A 16,218-nucleotide genomic window follows, 5' to 3' on the forward strand; every position below is an offset into this window, starting at 1 on the left:
CAGCAGTGGATTGGCAAACGGAAGTGGTGGGGGGGAGGATGTGTACACTTGCACATTTAACACATTCCTGCAGAGGGAGCTGGTAGGAACGTTGGGTTGCTCGGTCAATGGCCAGGGTCAACGGCGGCGTGGTGTATTCCGCAAATATGGCCGACTGTGAGGGCGGGCCCAAGCCGGCGTGAGTAGGTTAAACGTTGAGTTTTATAAGGGCACCATGGGGTGACCAGCCCCTCCCCACCCAGCCCAACCCCTCCCACCCCCCACCCAGCCCCACCCTCCCCACCCAGCCCCTCCCCACCCTCCCCACCCAGCCCCTCCCCACCCTCCCCTCTCCACCCAGCCCCAATCCTCCCATTTTTGGGTGCACGACGGACAGACGGACACAATAATCCCCTGTGGGCTGGTGTAACCAGGAGGTTCCTACCAGTACAAGCTGGTGTTTATGCATTCTGACGTTGCTTGAAAAGTATTGCTGGTGGAGAAAGAAAGGGGGGGGGGGCTAGTCCCTCACGATGCCTCGTGGCTTCCAGACCTTTCACCTTGACGCGTATTGACGATTACGTTCTCCAGACAACAGCAATTGCCGCGTGTCTGGTCAGGCCCCGTATGGGGTGGTGGGGGGGGCTTTATTTACCGAACGCCCGTCAATGTTTACCCCAGGCGCGCGCGCCACCCACCGAGAGCTGGGGGCCAGACGACAGAGAGAGAGATGGGGCTCACGTCATCGCTGATCAAGGAGCAGGGCGCAAACTCAGCCTACCGTGTCTTAGGGAGGTCAAGCGATGCCCGTGTGGGCGACGATCGTGCGCGTCGTGTCGTGCGCGTCGTCCGTCGGCGCGCGGGCCGTGGGATGGCTGGTGTGCATGGACTGTGTGTTGAACTTCTTTCGCGCCGTACGTCGCAGACCGTGCTGGGCGACGGACGACAAACTGAACACGAAAAAAAGCAGCTATCGAGAAGTGAGTTTTCAATCTAGATGTAAAAGTGCCATAGCTCCAGTGGCTTCCTGAGATCGGGAGGAAGAGCGTTCGAGACGCCCGCAGAAGGGCTGACCCTCTTTGTCCCATGGCTAGCCAAAAGCCGCTGCGAGGATGACCGGAGATCGCGTGATTGTTTATAGCCCTTGACGAGATCAGCAAGGTAGTGTGGTTCATTTGCGGCTAGCACGTTGTGAGTGTGTAATGAGCGCGACTTTGCAATGTACTCGTTCGGCAACCGGATGCCAATGCAGCTCAGCGAGCCACTGAACGGACACGGTCGGATCTTGCAGTACCCCCGTCACGACACGTGCCAGATCATTTTTGTCCACCCCGCAGCATGGTAATGTTTTTAAATGTTTTTGCCAGACGTTCCGTAGAGTGTGTACGATATCTGGACAAGCGGCTTGTCGTGACTTGCAGTGCTTTTTTCAATCCACTGCTGGATGCCCCCTCCGTTGGTGTCGCTCCTGTGAGCCTTCTGACTCGTACTGCACCACGCTTGTCCAGTGCGGGTTGGTGAGGAAAGCCGAAAGTAGACGAGGACACGTTGAGATGATGGCTCTATGACAGCAGAGATATCCCTCCACGTGTTACACACACACCTTTGCACCAAACCTGCACCAAACCCAGCGTGGTAAAGATGTTCGTCTAATTGCATTAAACCACAAATTAACTCTACTTCTCAGAGCTGGAATTTAATTAAATTAGTACATATTGTAAATTAAATCTTACATTTTACGTGCAGTCATTGGTGACCACACTGAGACCATCAACTCATGACAGATGAAGCCCCCGGTTTGATTGCAGGAGGCTACCACAAATTCAAAGCAGGTTCTCGGCAATGCCAACTCAGCGCTCTGACCTCTGAGCTTTAATTTTTCAACGGAGACCCGGAGAGTGAACAAAAAAATCACCCCGTGTGTGCATCACCGCTCATCGTCCACGCAGCAGCCCGACTCTCAGCTCTCTCTCTCTCTCTACCCCACCCCTCCAACTCTTGATCTTGTCTGAGCCTGTCTCGGCGGCTCTGCCCACCCTGCAGCTCACGCTGTCTGACAGCCTCGTCCAGGCGCGATGACACGAAGCAGCGCTGCCGGTTGTCGGATCGGGGAAGTGTGTCTCGACGAAGTTGGCCAGACGCTCTGGAACAGGATTGATCTCCGGTCTACTTGCGCGCAGCCACAGACAGCTGTATCATTTTATCGTGGCCAAGGCTGCACCACACACACACACGTGGAACCTTGCACAGACACAAATTATCGTTGCCACAGAGGTAACGAGCAAGGCGGTGCTGGTCTTTCTGTGTCTGTTAGTTTATGTCGGTCTGGCTATCTGAGTCTATGTTTCTTTGCCTATGTGTATTTGTATCTGTTTCGGCCGCCCGTTTGTCTATGCTACACCGCGTCTATCTCTCTGTGTATGTTCTGCTGTCAAGCTAGGGTATCGTACATCGATACCCAAAGGAATGAAGTTTCGCGACGTTTGGTAAAGACAACATAAAAAAACCGATCCACTAACCCCCGCCTCCACCATGCTGGATCCCAGACGTGCGCCAGCACCGCCCGTGTCAACGTTTCACTTCCCCAGCCCTCTTTGCCATCGGCAAATCGTCGCTGTTCCTCGAGTGTATCGCCAATGCCCCTTAGCAGCTTTAGTCACTGGGCTTCCCCCCGTGATTGCCCACTCCCAGGGATGGAGCGTGATCCTTGCAACTGCGCGCGGCCTTTGTCCTCGCGAGAAGGAAAGTTTGCCCACGCGTGACTTCCCCTACAACGCGCGGCTTTGTATTGTAATTGTGAGTAGCGATCGTATTGTAGTCGGTGATTAAGGTTAGTGTATCAACACGTGAAGCCGCGTGCTCGAATTGAAGACGGGAGAGAGAGAGATTAGAAAAAGAAACTTCCTGCTCGTAAAGGTCGTCGGGATTAAGTGAACCCACCGTGTGCACTCCTCGTCCACGGGGGGATATTCGTGGCGTAGGAGCGATAAATCCACGTGGGGATTTTGGAAGCGTTGCAAAAGCATAACGTTGGGAGCGATAAAATGGCCAGGATGGAGGGGAGGCTCTTGAAATCAGCAGCAGCAATAATAATAATTAAGTATTTTATTCACCCAGGAAAATCTCACTGAACATCAAGACTTGTTCAGGATGCAGGGCTTCATTTGTTTGAGGCTTACGGGTGGGTGGGAGTGGGGGTATGGAGGGAGGCTTTTGGGAGCTTGGGGGAGCCGCGTAAGATGTTCTACAAGAAGAGTGTTTGACAAGTGGGAGAAAACTGGATCACCCCGTGGAATCACTCAAAAAAATCTGCACAGATCGATTCGTGAATCCACTAACAGTACTGCCATCTCCTGGGCCACCTTCAAGTACATTTTGAAGTCTAACATTGAGTAACAGTGACTCTTACTTCTTCCCTGCCCACGGCGATTCTTAGCACGGGAGGTCAAGACGTCTGCCCCCCACTCCTCCCCACTCAATGATACGAAGTGGACAGCCACGGCACCCGCAGTCCTACTGGTAGCGCAGACATGCGGATATCTGATATGGAACGGTCTACTTGTTACGGGAGTGTTTTCCTTTTGAATCCCTCCCCCCTGCACTGCATCACGTCTGCGTCTTGGTATCGCCCACTAAAAAGCTTTCAAATCTGCCAGCAACAAGCGCGCTATTGTGTGGGATTGCTCCCTCGCTGTCCGCCGTGCCTTAAGGGGGCAGAAAGAGGAAGCGTCGCCGCACATCCTGGGAGTGAAAATAGACGGCCCTATCGTTCGCCCGTCAGTGTACAATTCCGACCGCGAAAACTAAAACAACATCCCCCAAGTAAACATGGAAACGTCGGGCGCGATGTTGGGCCAACGCCGGCATGTTTACTGTGACGGTGCTTACAAATTATCGGTTGTAATGCACGTTTAGGCTCAGAAGTCACGCAACTATTTTGAACGCCGCGCCTATTTTTTTCATTTCCATCTCGGAGCTGTTGTGACAAAATACATTCTTCATCCGGAAAGAAAAAAAAACTTGGCACGTGAAAGAGACAACAACAAAAACCCCAACCGGCACAAGTCCTGGGTAAATTACCGAATAATTTTGAGACGAAGCAAAACCTCGTGTTTGAGACTCCTGGACATACCTTTTGAGGCTGTTAATGAACATCTTGGAAGCCCAGAGCTGCACACGAGGGGGTGGGTGGCCAGCACCACACCCGGCCGCCTTTGTATCTCCAGTGACAATGTATACTCATTTGAGGCTGAGTCGACCTAGGGGAGGGCCTAGGACCGGTTAAAATAAATCATCACTGGGTGTTGGCCATGAGCGGGAATCGAACTCGGGTCGACGGGCCCGTAGCGCGGCGCGCTAACGGCGGCACCACCGCTCCTCACTACCGACGATGACAATAATACACCGACAGTCCTTCCAATGAGGTACTCGGCAGTGTCGATCAAGCAACGACCCCGTAGGCTCGCTGAGCAAGCCGCACCGCGCTACGAATCCGGCAGCCTGAGTTAATTCGCACCCGCCACGACTTACATCGGCGGCGAGAGACCGCAACCCACCGAATCCGCGCAAGAGCGGCATTGGTGAAGTATGGTCAAAGCGACCCTGACGTAAGGATGGAGGCCTTCATTCGGGCAGCGGATTGACAAAAGGGCCGTCCAAACACACACGAACGTGCGTCAACGCTCCGCCCTTTCAAGAGCGCCGCTGCCAATAATGTTGTCTTTGCTCGAGGCTTCTGAATGTTTTACGAGGTCCCATTGTGCCGTGTCCATCAATGGGCAATTTTGGTAAACAAGTCGCGCTCACGTTACCCACCCCGCCTAAATCCACGCGAGTTGCAACTCTCCCCCCCTTTTGCATTGAGAGCCACGGCGCATCATCGGCGCCCCCCCCCACCAGCCCCGCGTGGCTCCTGGCGACAAAAGCCCCTTTGTGCCGACGGAGTTGACGATAGCGATCGCACGCGACCGACACGGCCACGCCATTCGCGCGACGCCGGCTTCCGCCGCACCCGCCACAGCGGCTGCTGCTGCTACTGCTGATGCTCAATGTGACGCCACCGGTGTCTCGGCCTCTTTACGCGCGCGCGCTCTCGACTCTCTGTCTCTCTCTCTGTCGGCGGCGCAGGGATTGTTTTGGAATTCGAGGTGGGGAGGGAGGGTAGCAAGGCAGGCAGGCAGGCCAGGGAGCGGGGAGGGGGGGTTGGGTGGTGCTGGGTGGCCCATGGGTCGCACGCAAAGCGAGCTGCTGCTGATTTTTCTTATTCTTGTTGTATGGCTGATGATGTAGATGCAAAGCGACGACATTCGGGAGGTCAAGCCGGACAAAAGCGCCAGGTAGCAGCGGGAGTGTAGCGCTGAGATTAGCACGGTCGGCTACGTACGGTGCGAAAGAAGTATCGTATTTGTGAATCGGGAGTTGCGTCGTTCTACGTTGCACGGTCTGTTCTGGATGATCACAGTCGCACACTGGAGAGTTGCTTATTTTAAATAGCTGCTGGCTCAATGAAAAAAAACATTCAACACGTCCGTTCTGCAGTAACACTGTGTGTAGCCTTAAAATAAAGCACATGTATAATATAGTATGCGACGTTTTGGGCATGGCCCTTCCTCGTGGCACGTGGAGGTTTTTCGCAGTTTGTCCTATGAAGACGGCCCATTGTCTGAAACGTCAACAATTAAATATGTTTTTTTCTTATAAGGCCACAAACGTTGTTGAGGAACGCGTTGAGTGTTTTTGTTAATTGTGCAGTGTGCACCACTGCCAACACAGCAGCAACATCACCAAATATTTTGCGAACTTAATGCCAGTTGCTAGCGCTGAGATCCTGGGTTTTATTCACAACCACATGTGATTATTAACGTGGCCTTCCGAGCGTGGGTAAGTCGACGGTCTCGGCCCACTCCCTGATGTTCGCACGCATAATCCATCGCGATGAATCAGTTATTAACTTAGATCCGGCTAAACTCCATCCCCGGGACGCGTAAAAATCCGTTCGAATAACAAAAAAACGGGATTTGAACCTCGAGTTTTAGCCGTCGGGTTCCCAACCCAGCGGCGTAAACAGCTGTTGGGCGTGCAGGCTGTGCAACTGCGCCATGTACACTGCGCGGAGCGGGTGCCGGGCTATGAAGAGGGGGGGGGGGGCGGGGGGGGATCGGATAGAAAGCGGTGGTGGTGGGGGGGGGCCCGTTTCATTCCTTGTCCCAGAGCCCATGCCGACCACATCACCAGGTCACAGTCTCGCGTGTAGTGTCAGTCGATGGTCTCAGTTTTACTCACCGATGTCTGCGCACGCAACAACAACAAATGCCAGTCACGTTCAAATCGATCGTTCTCTAAATGCGCTCAAAGTTGCAGTTGTGAGAACTAAGTATGATTACTTTTAATAAACTTGCGGGAAAACACTCTTGATCGCAGATGACATCCAATCAGAATCAGAAGATGTATTTATACTGGAGGAATCCGATGAGCTATGAAGCTCTTTTTCACAGGTGTCTAGTGGTCTCTTGAAGTCACGTCAGAAGTGGTTCTGTAACATCTTTTTCCAGGGTAATTATCGGGCAGTAGGTGGTGCACTGCTCACAACCGTGAGACTTGCGGACATTCCTTCATCTCATGATGAAGTTAAATCAAGAGCACAAATGCATTACAAATGAAATTAAACTAAAACATATTTACAAACGGGGATGTAAATATCTCAACCCTCACCTTCACACAGTGACGAACCCTCCGATATGCTTCCAGATCGTACCGCGCGTTGTTTCGGATATTGTCCGACGTTTCGCGCCCCACGTGCTGGGCAGCTTCTTCAGGATTTGAAATTCAGTTCCTCAAAGACGGAGGCGCGAAACGTCGGACGTCGTTGCCGAACGGCACGCGGCGCGACTCGGCAAATACACATCGGAGAGCCGTACGGACACAACCAACCATGTGAACCAATGTCCCAGTGTGACGAACCCGTCATTAATAAACAATAGAACACTTGCTCCTCATTGTGTTCTTTGTGAGCACAAGGGACCCATCCGAGTCCGGTGGTGTTGTCTCTGTAAGGCCAGAGAGGACAGCTGCTGCTGCTGCTTCTGAAAAGATCATTGCACTTGCCCTGACCACCAGACAAAATCCCCCGTATAGCCTTAACAACAGACTGTTGGGGCAAGTGCTGTTAGCAAGCACCTATGAAGGCCAGCACGGCACACGAGGGGATGGGTGGGCCAGCACCACGCCCGGCCGCCTTTGTCTCCCCAGTGGCGATGTTTACACACTGCACCAGGTACTCATTTGAGGCTGAGTCGACCTAGGGGAGGCCCAGGGCCGGTTCAAATAATCGTCAATGGTGTTGGCCCCTGAGCAGGACTCGAACCCGGGTCGCCAGGTTCGTAGCACCTGCACAGGCCAGGTGCTCTTTGTGGTCACTGTTTCCAGTGACCACATGTAGCATTAGCATACACATCTGCATAACTATTTCATTCATCGCGATATTTCCACTTTCGCATGTGACACGGTTTATTTTTGTTCTTCTGTTTATATCACAGCTCTACTTTTTTCGATTTCCCTTCGTCAAGTTGGCAACTCTTGCGCATCTCGAGTTCTCACCTGATTCACGCAAAATTTAAATCGAAACCTGAATCTAAAATCCAGCTCTAAATAATCCCTCAACTATTCCATCCGAAGAGCAAACAAAAAAGAAAGGGATACACATTTGTAAAATTATCCGAATAATTCTTTGTTGATGTAACCCTGCAGCAAATCGTGTTCTGTCGCTCTTGCTTGGCACTACTTGCCTGGCTAACAGCCCTGTGATTCAGTTGACTTCTCAGCGTGGTCAAGGCAAGGCCCTGCCTGGCTAACGGCTCTGTGATTCAGTTGACTTCTCAGCGTGGTCAAGGCAAGGCCCTGCCTGGCTAACAGCCCTGTGATTCAGTTGACTTCTTAGCGTGGTCAAGGCAAGGCCCTGCCTGGCTAACAGCCCTGTGATTCAGTTGACTTCTCAGCGTGGTCAAGGCAAGGCCCTGCCTGGCTAACGGCTCTGTGATTCAGTTGACTTCTTAGCGTGGCCAAGGCAAGGCCCTGCCTGGCTAACAGCCCTGTGATTCAGTTGACTTCTCAGCGTGGTCAAGGCAAGGCCCTGCCTGGCTAACGGCCCTGTGATTCAGTTGACTTCTTAGCGTGGCCAAGGCAAGGCCCTGCCTGGCTAACAGCCCTGTGATTCAGTTGACTTCTCAGCGTGGTCAAGGCAAGACCCTACCTGGCTAACGGCCCTGTGATTCAGTTATCTTCACAATGTGCTCAAGGCAAGACCCTACCTGGCTAACGGCCCTGTGATTCAGTTGACTTCTGAACGTGGCCACGGCAAGGCCCCACCTGCGTCGCTCTAACAACAGTAATCGCACCCAAGCGAGATTCGGCATAACCTCTGGCGGGAGGCAACTCGTAGATTAATTTCTGCGGGTACATTATCACAGAGAAGCAACGTTTATCATCCGTTATCCAATGTCACCATCCGAAATTTAAATAAAAGTGTAAACCATTGCATCTCGCAAGTGCCTAGACCGTACGAGTCGATTGTAGCCAGCGAAGCAATTCGTCTGTGCGTGCCCTCACGCCCAGCATCTGTGCTCGTTTCAAATCAGAGCTGTCGATGTCCCAGGCGTAAAAGGCAAACGATAGACAGAAGGGGAAACTCCACACACGCACGTGAGCTTCTGGTAGGGGAGGTGGGGGTGGTAGCGGGGGGGGGAAGCGAGAGAATGAAGCGAATGAAGAGTCTAAGACCGGAAAACATAAAAAGCGAAAGAGGCCAGATGGGAGATAGGGCCTTCTCTTGGCCCACCATTGCCCACGTTTTAATGTCCCCATTGTTCCCGCGAGTGCGACCATCTGGGAGTCTCTAAGAAGCAACACCCCACGGGTGCCGAGGGTTTGGCCGGGGCAGGTGGAGCCCTTGCAAATGATTGGCACGGGGTGTCTAAACACTATAGCCGCGCGTGCGGCGTTACGCGGCGTGGCCGGCGTGCCACAGCGAGCGCTGGCTCAAGGAGGGTGAATAGCAAAGAGGGAATCGAGAGTTACATGTATCACACGTACGTGCGTATAATAATATTAAGAATTATAGCAACAATGTATAGCCCTTTGTCCATCCAGCGCTGGGTGAAGGCCTTGCCAAGCTATTTTTTGTACTATTATTATTTTACAAAGTAAGGGCCCATTGAACTATGTAGCTCTTTTTCAGAAGTGACCTGGCCACAAATGACAGCTTCAACAAAGTGTCTTATCGTGTGGAAATGCACAGCAGACAACTACTTGAAAGGCACGTTCCTGATCGCGGAGGGAAAACCCGGAGAACAATCCATGCAAACCACGGGGAGAACATGCAGACTTAAAATATACAGGCGTCAGGTTCGGGATCGAACCCATGCCCTCCTGCGTACGAGGCGAGGTAGTTAACATATTTTAGCCACTGTGGCGCCCTGTGTTGGTCATGGGATTGTTTGACCAGAGACGGATTGAGAAACTTGCAAAATGTGGGGGGGCATTACATTAAAACATACCCATTCCATCTATTTTTTTCTGGTAAATATTAAAAAAATAGCAGGTTTCGTAGTCTCGAGGGTGAGGGAGTTGGGGGAGGCAATTGCCTTCATCACCCTCATCTTGGATCCACCAAGTGTTTTCCCCATACTTCACCATGCTGATTAGTGTAGGCTGGTGAACTGGGGGTGCCGTGGTAAACGAGATGTTAACTACCTCGCCTGGTATGCAGGAGGAGGTCGTGGGTACGATCCTGACCTTTGACGCCTGTATATTTGGAGTTTTCATGTTTTCCCCGTGGTAGCATGGATTTTTCTCTGGGTCCTCCACATTTAGAAACACGCGTTTAGAGTATCTGGTTGTTATAAATGTCAACGCGATAAGAAAACTTCGTTGAGATATCATTTGTGGCCAGGTCGCTTCTGAAAATGAGCTACTGTATATAGCTCAGTGGGCTGTACCTGGTATAATTAAAAAAATGTATAGTTCAGTTTCAATAGTTTAGGACTCGTTCCGATATGACTCACCACTGGTGTTAGCAGTGGCCCGGATACAAACTCGGGTTGTCGGTGTAAATAAAAAACAATTCCCACGGGATTCGAACCACAACAATAACCGTTCCCTGCTTATATGCATAGAGTGTTCGCTAAGAGTACTTGGCCTAGCAGTGCGCGCACCAACACGGGGGACCTTTGCCTTTGCGTGCGTATCGTGAGCGACCGAGCACCTGGCACCGAGGACCCCCTCCCGTCGCCGCTGCCCGCCACCGCCACTGCCGCTCCTCCACTCGCTGCTGCCCGCGGAGCCCGCGGAGCCCACGGGTGCCCTTCGCTCGCCCCCGGGCAGCGCCAGCGCCGCTAGTAGGTGGCGGCGCGCCTCCTCGGCCCGCCGCAGCGTCTCGGCCCGCTCGCGCGCCCAGCGGCCGTGGGCCACCGCCGCCTCCTGCTGCAACCTGCGCATCCGCACCGGCGGACAAACGGCGAACGTCACCGTCATCGCCGCGGAATTCGCGGACCCTGCGGACGATTTTAGCGTTGGGGGGGCGTCGTGCGGTTTAAATGCCAGGGCAGTGGGGCCGGTAACGTGGCCCAGCGTCTGTCGCTGGTTTTTAGAGATTCGTGGTTTTGGGATCCATAAGGCCGCACTGGTTCTTACCGCGGGAATGTTGGCCTTATGTTATCTACGTGCTTTCTGCCTGGCAGTGGACGTTAACGAGTAGGCCATCACAGGAGTAGGCCATTGTGTACCAGCATCATCGTTCACATTTGCCAAATAATACAAATAAGTATTACGTACTTGATGCCTCCTTGTACCACACACAGGGACAGTTGGCACTGGGGGTGTCATGTAAATGCACGTGGACATTTTATTGTCAAACGCATTCTCATAGCCATCATCCTCGCACGCACCCAACTCACTGACCTGGCAAAATATGATTTTAGTGTGAGGGAGTCACGTGTTTAAACAGAGGTCAAGGCCAACTGCATCATTGGCAGCATCAAAAGCATCATCACCAGCACCATCAAGGTGGTCGAATGATGGCAGTAGAGCAACGGATTAAATGTATCTGTCCGGAGGGTCGAGCATCATCCCTTCACACGTGTTGGTTCCCTCCATCTATGTTGAACTTCTTTCGTACCGTACGCAGCCAACCGTGCTTACCGGTTTCACCCGTTTCATGCCACACACAGCCACTCATGAATGGAACTATCCCAACATCCCCAATGCAGGATCCTCTTGAAAAAAGGAGTCTTGAGACTCAGCGAGGCTTTTTCTATCTTTAGCTCCTTGCCTTCACTAACCTGCACTGACATGGGTGGTGAAGTATGGTCAATCCCGCACGGCCCACGTGACAGGGTGGGAGGCCCTCGTTCAGTACAGCAGTCGATTGACAAAGGTCATTTTCAGCAGCAGCAGAAGCAACATTAACGTGTCAAACACACTGAGTGTCAAACACTCTGAGTTTCCCAAACTGAGAGTTACGACCTCCAAGACCAATATCAGAATTTGAAATAAATACTTCAAATAAAAGAAGGCATTGCTTGGGCAACCACCATGCACAGCAGGCGTCATATGATGTTGTTACGTTGTCAGCAGAGGGCATTGCCGCACATTCTAATGTCTTAAAATGATCTAAATGTGCAATTTAATGGAGGGACTGTGTTGTGTTGGTGTGGTCTGGGACTGTTTTTGTTGTTGTGTATCCGCCTTGTCCTGGCTTGCATTTAACGTTGACAAATCGGCAGGAATGTATGTACTAAAGTAATTTGTCCTTAAATAGTTGTTTTTTTACGTTATTCCCTTTACCCATATCTGTCAACCCATACGGTTTACCTGTATTCTTGTACAGGGAAATTGAGTTTCCAGGTCCATACAGTGTACAGCCGTTTCTATACGGGCAAAAGAAATGTGTCTATTTGTTTGTGTTTCTCCCTTGTAATGGGATGAACGTTGAGATGTATAAGGGCACGGGGTGACCAATAAGGTCTGCATTGGTCTGTAATAAGGTAGCCACTGATAAGGGGTTGCCTTTTCTACATTTTGCACACCTATCGTTTTTTTGTATTGATTGTTCTTGTAACTTTCTGACCCAATTGGACATCTTTGAAAAAGCGCTTCACAGCTCATCGGATTCCTCCTGCAGTCTAAATAAATATTCTGATTCTGATCCAGTGCAGCAAAATCGGTTGTTGTACTGTACCGTGCTCCAACATTTTTCTCTCCATTACCTTCAGCAAAGCACACACCGATCAACGCGATGACCTGCGATCAAGTAACCACCCGCACGACCCGTACAGTGTGGGGAGACCCTCATCCAGCAGTGGATTGGCAAAAGGGTCAGCTGCACGCGTTCTGTGGGTTTGTCCTCAAAGTGCACCTGGCCTGGCACGGGCGCTGTGGTGACGTCACCATCACTTCGTGGTGAATGGCGGCGATTGTTGTTGGTGTGTTTGAGAGAGAGGTGAGTGAGTGGGTTTCGAGAGCCCAGACCTGGCCAGCTGAGCGCAGTGCCTCTCCTGCACGTGGCTCATCGCAATGCGAGCGGCACGCAGCTCCGACTCCAGGGCCCGGCAGAATCTCGCTGCCTCGGCCACTTGGCGGTCCCTGGAGCCCCGCAAGAGCTCCAGCTCCCTCAGGACCATGCTCCTCTCGGGCCACCTCGCCGTGGCACCCATGGGAGCCTCCTCGCTCGTCCCGTTGCCGGCTGCTGACGGTCGCGCGGGAGTAGGAGGGAGAGATGCGTGAGAAAGAATCCCCGTCAACAACAACAACAGCAGCGGCGGCATCGAACAGCACCTGCATCGTCAACGTCGCCTGTCAAGGTTTTTACCAAGAGGTGGCAATGCAGCGACTGCTTGAGCGTATCTGTACAAAGTGTAGAGCGTCGTCCCTTCAAACGCGTTGGTTTCCTCCAAATGTTTCCCCCAGAGTCATCAGTTTCGTCGCGCGCGCTCAGCCGTTCGTTCATGGCACTGCCCCTAACATTGATTTGAAGCTTTCGTGACTGCAGGAATCCATACTCTTTGGTTCTTTCGGTAAAGTCAGGTAGGTGGAAATCGGTTAGCGTTGCGGCCTGTGTTCAAATGCATTGGGGGGGTGGGAGCGCGAGCAGAATGCACGATTGACAATAACAGACCGCGTCATTCATTATTCATTCCGTTTAGCGAGAATCATTTGTTTAGAGTTTGTTGAACATTGTGTGGTGCAGCTCCCACCCACCCACCCCGACTTGCACAGCTCACACGACAGGGTCGGTGGTGGATTTTAATTGGATTGGGGATGTTGGGGGGGGGGGCAGGAGTCGTGAGTCGGGTGAGCCCATTTGTGGCTTGAATGAGTGCGCTCGAGTATGATATTGGTGCTCGTGATGTCGTTGTGAATATTCCGACAGCGACGATTAATTGATCTTCTTAGGATTACGATGGTGACGCTGCTGCTGCTGCTGACGATGGTAACAGTGGCCGTGATGTTGGTAACAATGACGATTGTGGTGACCACGGCAACTTTGCTTGACGCTCGACGGTGAAGTCGGTGACCAGGATGCCGATGGACATTGATGACGACCACGTGACGAGGACAACAACAACAACGACGATGATGATGACGATGCCAGTGACGATGACAGCTGGTATGTGCATACCGCACGTGCGTCAATGTGGCCGCATCTCAAGACGCTGATAGGGAGGCGACTGGCCCGCCTGATAGCGAGTGACCGGAGTGAGTCCGCGAGTGAAAAACAGTGACCAAGGTAGTAGCGATAGCAGAGCCACGAGGAAGCTACTGAGCCCCCTTTGAGCCACTGAGTGAAAAACACGGAAAACAGTGACCATGGCGTCTTGATTTGAAGCTTTCGTGACTGCAGGAATCCATACTATTTGGTTCTTTCGGTAAAGTCACGTAGGTAAAAAAAAAACAATAGATCACGACGTTTCGATCGCAACCACAGCAAGTATTTTTCTTGCTGTGGTTGTCCCACCTGATGACGATCGCTTGTGTTGCGATCGAAATGTCGTAATTTGTTATTTTTCTACCTCCGTGACATTACCGAAAGAACCAAAGAGTATAGTAGCCATTGTAGTAGCGATAGCAAAGCGATAAGGACTCCGGCGAGCGAGAGACTGAAGCGAATGTGCGAGTGTTGTGATCACCAAACAACGCAGGCTGCCTCACGTCGAATTGCATCAACGGCACCGTGAGTGAGGCGTGAATGCCTGCCAACAGCAGTGTTGACGATGCCGATGTCGGAGCAGTGATCTCGAGGTTATGACGGTGGCACTGCACTGCTTATACAACGATCAGAGTGACCGTGACGATTGTGTCCAATACCAGTTGCGACGACCATGACCAGCGATCGGCAACCAACATAACAAGAAGGGCGATTTTTTTTTGTATAGAATTCGGTCAAATAAAAAATAAAATCTATATTTCAAGAGCCGCAATGCACGTGGCACATACTTAATAAGTGACGTCACAAAGCAGTCCTTAAAGAGCCGCACGAGGTTCCGGAGTCGCAGGTTATATGTACGCACTTAGAACTTCTTTCGCACCGTACGTAGCCAACCGTGCTAATCGGAGGTGCGGGGGATGTACAACAAACGAAACACAAAAGGCGGTTCTAAAAACGCGAGGTTGCCGAGCCCTGACCATGGAAATGGCGATGACGACGGTGACGATGATGACGATGATGATGACGGAGAAGACTGACCACAGAGAGACAGTGACGTAGTAACTACATTTTCAGTGGCGTAGTAACTACATTATCAGTGGCGTAGTAACTACATTATCAGTGGCGTAGTAACTACATTATCAGTAACGTGGTGAGTGCGGGAGGTGCCCCCTGCCCCCGCGCTCGTTCCGCTCCCTGCAGACGGCACGCCTCGGTGTCGGAGTCTCACCCAGCGTCTCACCCAGCGTCTCACCCAGGGTCTCACCCAGAATCTCACCCAGAGTCTCACCCTGGGTCTCACCCAGAGTCTCACCCAGGCTCTCGCCCTCGGCGTGCCGCCGCGCTAGGAAGCAACCGTCGTGCGCGCCGTGGCTCCGCGCCAGCGCCACGTGCAGCGCCAGGCAGCGCGCGTCCGAGCGCTGGAGGGCGCAGCGCATCCCCTCTGCGATCTCCCGGAGCGCCTCGTTCTCGTCGCGCAGCGCCTCTGCCTCGTCCTCCAACTCCTCCAACGACACCACGAGCTCGCAGCAGCGGCCTCCGTCGCAATTGGACGGCGAGGAGAACGCGGAGGAGGAGAACGCGGAGGAGGAGGCGAAGGAGGAGTTCGTGGCGCGGTGCGGAGCAGGGAAGGTGAGCGCTTTTGCGAATCTCCCGCTGTTTTCGAGGTCGAATGACACAACCTTGCTGCTGCTGCTGCTACCGTTGATGCGCCTGTTGCTGCTGCTGCTACTCCCGCTGGTGCTCATGCTCAAGGTGGGGGTGCTGCTGCTGGTGATGCCGGCGGTGGTGTTGGTCATCCTACGTCGCAACGGTCCGGTTCTGGTCACGCGCGCCTCCACGTGCACGCGCTCCTCTCCTGTGGGCGCAAGAGTGAAGCACCCCCAATCCCGCACCGTGCCCCCCTTCTCGCTAAAAAAGCCACAGAGGCGCGCGTGGAACTCCTCGAAGGACACTTCATCGGGCAGCTCCTCCAAGACCCCTCGCGCCTCCTCCTCTTCCTCTTTCGTCTTCTCCTCGGCATCTCCATCCTGCTCCCCGCGCTCCTTCCCCTCGGCATCTCCATCACGCATCTCGTGCTGCTCCTGCTGCTGCTGCCGTTTCTCGCCCTTCATCCCGCGCGATCCACCGACCCCGAGCAGCTCGCATAGTGCCCTGAAGTCCTGCGCCTCCACCGTGCCCCGGCCGCGGTAGTCCAGGTGGTGGAAGGTCTCCTGCAGGTACTGGTCCAGTCCCGTGGAGAGCACGGCCACCTCGTTCTCCACGCCTCGGTCCAAGCCAAAGCGCAGCGCCAGAGCCCCCGCCAGCCACTGAGTCCGGCCCGCCGCGACCTCCCGGCGCGCTGGGTCGCTGGCCACGATGGGCCCAGCGCCCGGCAGCGATCTCATCGTCCCGTGGCGGAGGTGGTGGCCCGGCTGGTGGAGGCGCCGCCCGTGTGCGGCGGAGGCTACGAGACGCGCGGTGACTGAGTGTGGCCGTGACGTGGGTCGCGCATCGCTGACTTTGCCGTGCGGGTCTCTGTCTTGCACAGCGGCGTGCGTACG

General features: G+C 53.3%; 1 protein-coding gene across 1 annotated transcript in view; it reads right to left on the bottom strand.

Annotated features, from left to right (window-relative positions):
- The window catches only part of LOC144730109 (EF-hand and coiled-coil domain-containing protein 1-like), a 35,347-nt gene extending 19,129 nt beyond the window's left edge, over nucleotides 1–16,218 (bottom strand). The window contains exons 1-3 of the mRNA XM_078610674.1: nucleotides 14,991–16,218; nucleotides 12,502–12,718; nucleotides 10,238–10,462 (exon numbers count right to left, since the gene is read on the bottom strand). Coding sequence (XP_078466800.1) covers nucleotides 10,238–10,462; nucleotides 12,502–12,718; nucleotides 14,991–16,062 — 1,514 coding nt within the window. The 5' untranslated portion in view covers nucleotides 16,063–16,218. The remainder of the gene's footprint in view (nucleotides 1–10,237; nucleotides 10,463–12,501; nucleotides 12,719–14,990) is intronic.

Source organism: Lampetra planeri, chromosome 34, assembly GCF_965212315.1.
Source record: "Lampetra planeri chromosome 34, kcLamPlan1.2.h2, whole genome shotgun sequence".
NCBI classification, from domain to species: Eukaryota; Metazoa; Chordata; class Hyperoartia; order Petromyzontiformes; family Petromyzontidae; genus Lampetra; species Lampetra planeri.